At 36.5% G+C, this 3,184-nt stretch overlaps 1 protein-coding gene across 1 annotated transcript; it reads left to right on the forward strand.

The window, feature by feature from the left end:
• The first annotated feature begins 274 nt into the window (after window positions 1–274).
• LOC6638206 (protein windbeutel) lies at window positions 275–1,358 on the forward strand. Its single transcript, XM_002061482.3, has one exon. It carries the CDS (start codon window positions 411–413, stop codon window positions 1,200–1,202), a length of 792 nt encoding a protein of 263 aa, XP_002061518.1. The 5' UTR covers window positions 275–410; the 3' UTR covers window positions 1,203–1,358.
• Window positions 1,359–3,184: the final 1,826 nt, after the last annotated feature.

A 3,184-nucleotide genomic window follows, 5' to 3' on the forward strand; every position in this document is an offset into this window, starting at 1 on the left:
CGTTTACATTTTCGGCATTACACAATAAGCATCCAAAAATGAGAGAGAGAGAGAGAAAGAGACACAACAACAGCTGAACTAATAGAACAGAAGTCAAAGCCGGTTTTGAGAATAACGTGACAGACAGAGAGCAAAAGAGAGACCGAGAGAGAGAAACAACTGACGTGTCATTCAACTCGATCGAGAATAAGAACCATTGCAATGGACACAGGTGAGCGCAGAGCGAGAGCTAACCACCTAACAGAAAATTCTGTTGAGCGTAGCAAAAAAAAAAAAAACAGAAAACCAAAATTAACTTTACTAACCTCCGCATCAAAGCAACCAAACCATTCCCGCAGTCTCAGACCGGCAAGAGTTGGGTCAGTTGGTTTGTCAGTCGTCGTGTTCCTCGTTGTTTGTTTTTCTAAAAAATGTTGCGATTACTTTTGTTGTTTCTTTTAACTGGTTTAAATCATCTTGGTTATCATGCTACGTTGGCCATTTCATGCCCGGGATGCGTGGATTTGGATGAGCTGAGTTTCCAAAAGACCATTGAACGTTTTAATTACACTTTGTGCAAATTTGACATTGCCTTTCCCTATGGAGATAAGCACGAGGCATTCGCTGCCTTCTCGAGGGCAGCGCATAAAGTCACAAATGATCTGCTAATTGCCACTGTGGGCATAAAAGACTATGGCGAAATGGAGAACAAGGAGCTGGGCGATCGTTTTGGTGTGGATCAAAAGAAATTTCCAGCCATCCATCTCTTCAAGGGCAACATGGATGAATTTGTTAAATTTCCCGATCATCTGGACATTACGTTGGACAATTTGAAGGCTTTTGTTAGCAGTAACACGGAACTCTATATTGGACGCGATGGTTGCCTCAAGCAATTCAATGATGCCTTGAGAAACTATGCCAACAAAGAGGACTCTGAACAATTGGCATTGATTAAGGAACTTCAGGCGGAGCAGGAGAAACTGACCAAACCAGATGAGCAAGCGAATGCAAAGGTCTATTTAATGTACATGAAGAAACTCAATGAACTTGGCTATGAATTTCTCGAGGAGGAGACGAAACGTTTGCTACGTCTCAAGGCTGGAAAAGTGACGGCCGCCAAGAAGGTGGAATTGCATCATAAACTCAATATTCTGGAAGCCTTTCGTGTCCATAAATTAACCAAGGCAAAGAGTCAAAAGCCAGAGCCAAAGAAGGAACTCTAAGATAATTTTCTAACTCTCTCAATATCTCTCTTCCTTTTCTTTTTCTTTATTGTACTGTGTAGAAGAAAATCACCAAAACCTCCATAGAAATAGTCATAATCATAAAATAAGCTTGCAAATATATGTTTGTACATTAAACCGAGAACGTTAACTAAATTGGCCATGCATTTTGTTTATAACAGAACTAACAACTAGCTAACAGGTGTCCGAAAGCAAAAAGTTAATGAAATGTAACAATATGGAGGAAAAATAATTCTATTGTTAGAATCTCAGACATGAGGTACCAGGTAGTAAGTAGCAGGATAATATTTATTATAATCCAACTAGGAACATAAATAGCCAAGGGAATGATAGGCATTTAGCCATTTCTCCCAGTTTCCAGTTATTATTTCAATTAATTTATTGTTTAAAACTAGACTAGATTTAAATGCTCATATGAATCGGCACAGATGTACATCTATCTATCTATATCTGATTTATATTATAAATTTTAAAATCATTTTGAAAATTAAAGTTATTCAAATTGGATACAGATCCCCTTATGGCAGGCAATATAAAATTACTTGATTTGATTTATAATCAGGCGCCCAAGCGTAGGCAGCAGTTTTTTTAACACATACTACCGCCATCTAGTGTTCAATTTATATGAATTTAATTCAATTTAAGTACCTTCACTACAAGTACGTTTTTTGCACTTGTTTTCGTAACTAATTTTTAATATACTGTTATGCGTAGATACGATTTACATTAAGACATAATAATTTTAAGTAAAAGTTATTACCTTAATATGTAAGTACATATATGCGTGCGCAGCTCCGTTTTATTTTTTTGTGAAGCAAAAGATTTTAACATTTTGCATCCGTTATGTGAAGGCCTGGCAAAGGGAGTAGAAGAGGATAACATGAAGCGACTTCTATCAGAATGCAGAAGCACCCACATACATACATATGTATGTATGTATGCATGTATGCAAATATTAATGTACTTATGTATATGTGTGCATGTGTTAACTTTGCAAACTTTTATGAACCCTTTCATTTTAACTTTGTCACTATTATACTTCTATTTATATGCACAAAACGGAATACTGCAATTTAATTTTTTACACACTTTCTGATTCTTTTATTTTGACAAAAGAAAAAACCGAGAAACTTGCGCCGCGAACAGTTTTAACTGTTGATTTTATCGATAGCACTTTTTTCTTGTTATGATAACTATCGATATCGTGACTTGTGAACCAGTTCATGCTTATATTAAAGATCACTTGGCGGTTACGTCAATTTAAACAATTCAATAAGACTTTTCTTAAGCCGATTTATTTGAATTATAATAATTAAAGAATAATAAAAATTATTACAGTGAATCTAACATAATGAGATAATTGTTAATAATAATTGCTAACTATTGTATATGCATCTAAATTAATATGTTTTCATAGCCAAGGCCACCAGAAGAAAAATGTAGCAAAATATACAAGATTGCTCATTTTTTTATTCCATATCTTCTGTCAATATGCTTGCTGAATGTGGCCAGTTTGTAGAGATCACGCTGAACGCTTCTCTTTTATTTCACCAAAAAACGAATGCAATACAAATGCATGGCTGCTGGTCTGTGTGTGTGTGAGAGCCCCCCAAATGTGCGAGCGAGAGGTTAAAAGCCAGAGAGCGAGAGTGAAAGAGAACGAGCTGGCAGAGCAAAAAACTGAACACACAAATATGGCCGCAGTTTTTTTTTCTTGCAGTTTTCTCGAATGGTCGCTTGATCGCATGGGGAGTCAATGATGGATGGTGGGGGAAAAGAGTGGGGAGAGGGCCACCGAACATGTTGCTGTTGCTTTTGCTGTCCGTGTGTTTGTAGCTGTAGTTGTAGTTGTTTGCGTTGTTATCGCTCATTTTCACTTTAATAAGTATGATATTTCATTGTTGTCGTTGTTGTTGTTGTTGTTTTCTCTGAGTTTGCTCTTTTGTGCACGCTGTTTTTTC

This window comes from Drosophila willistoni (genome assembly GCF_018902025.1).
Source record: "Drosophila willistoni isolate 14030-0811.24 chromosome 2L unlocalized genomic scaffold, UCI_dwil_1.1 Seg139, whole genome shotgun sequence".
Taxonomy (NCBI): domain Eukaryota; kingdom Metazoa; phylum Arthropoda; class Insecta; order Diptera; family Drosophilidae; genus Drosophila; species Drosophila willistoni.

What these genes read in the sequence shown, in the direction of transcription:
- LOC6638206 (XM_002061482.3), top strand. Translation starts at nt 411, where the DNA reads ATGTTGCGATTACTTTTGTTGTTTCTTTTAACTGGTTTAAATCATCTT.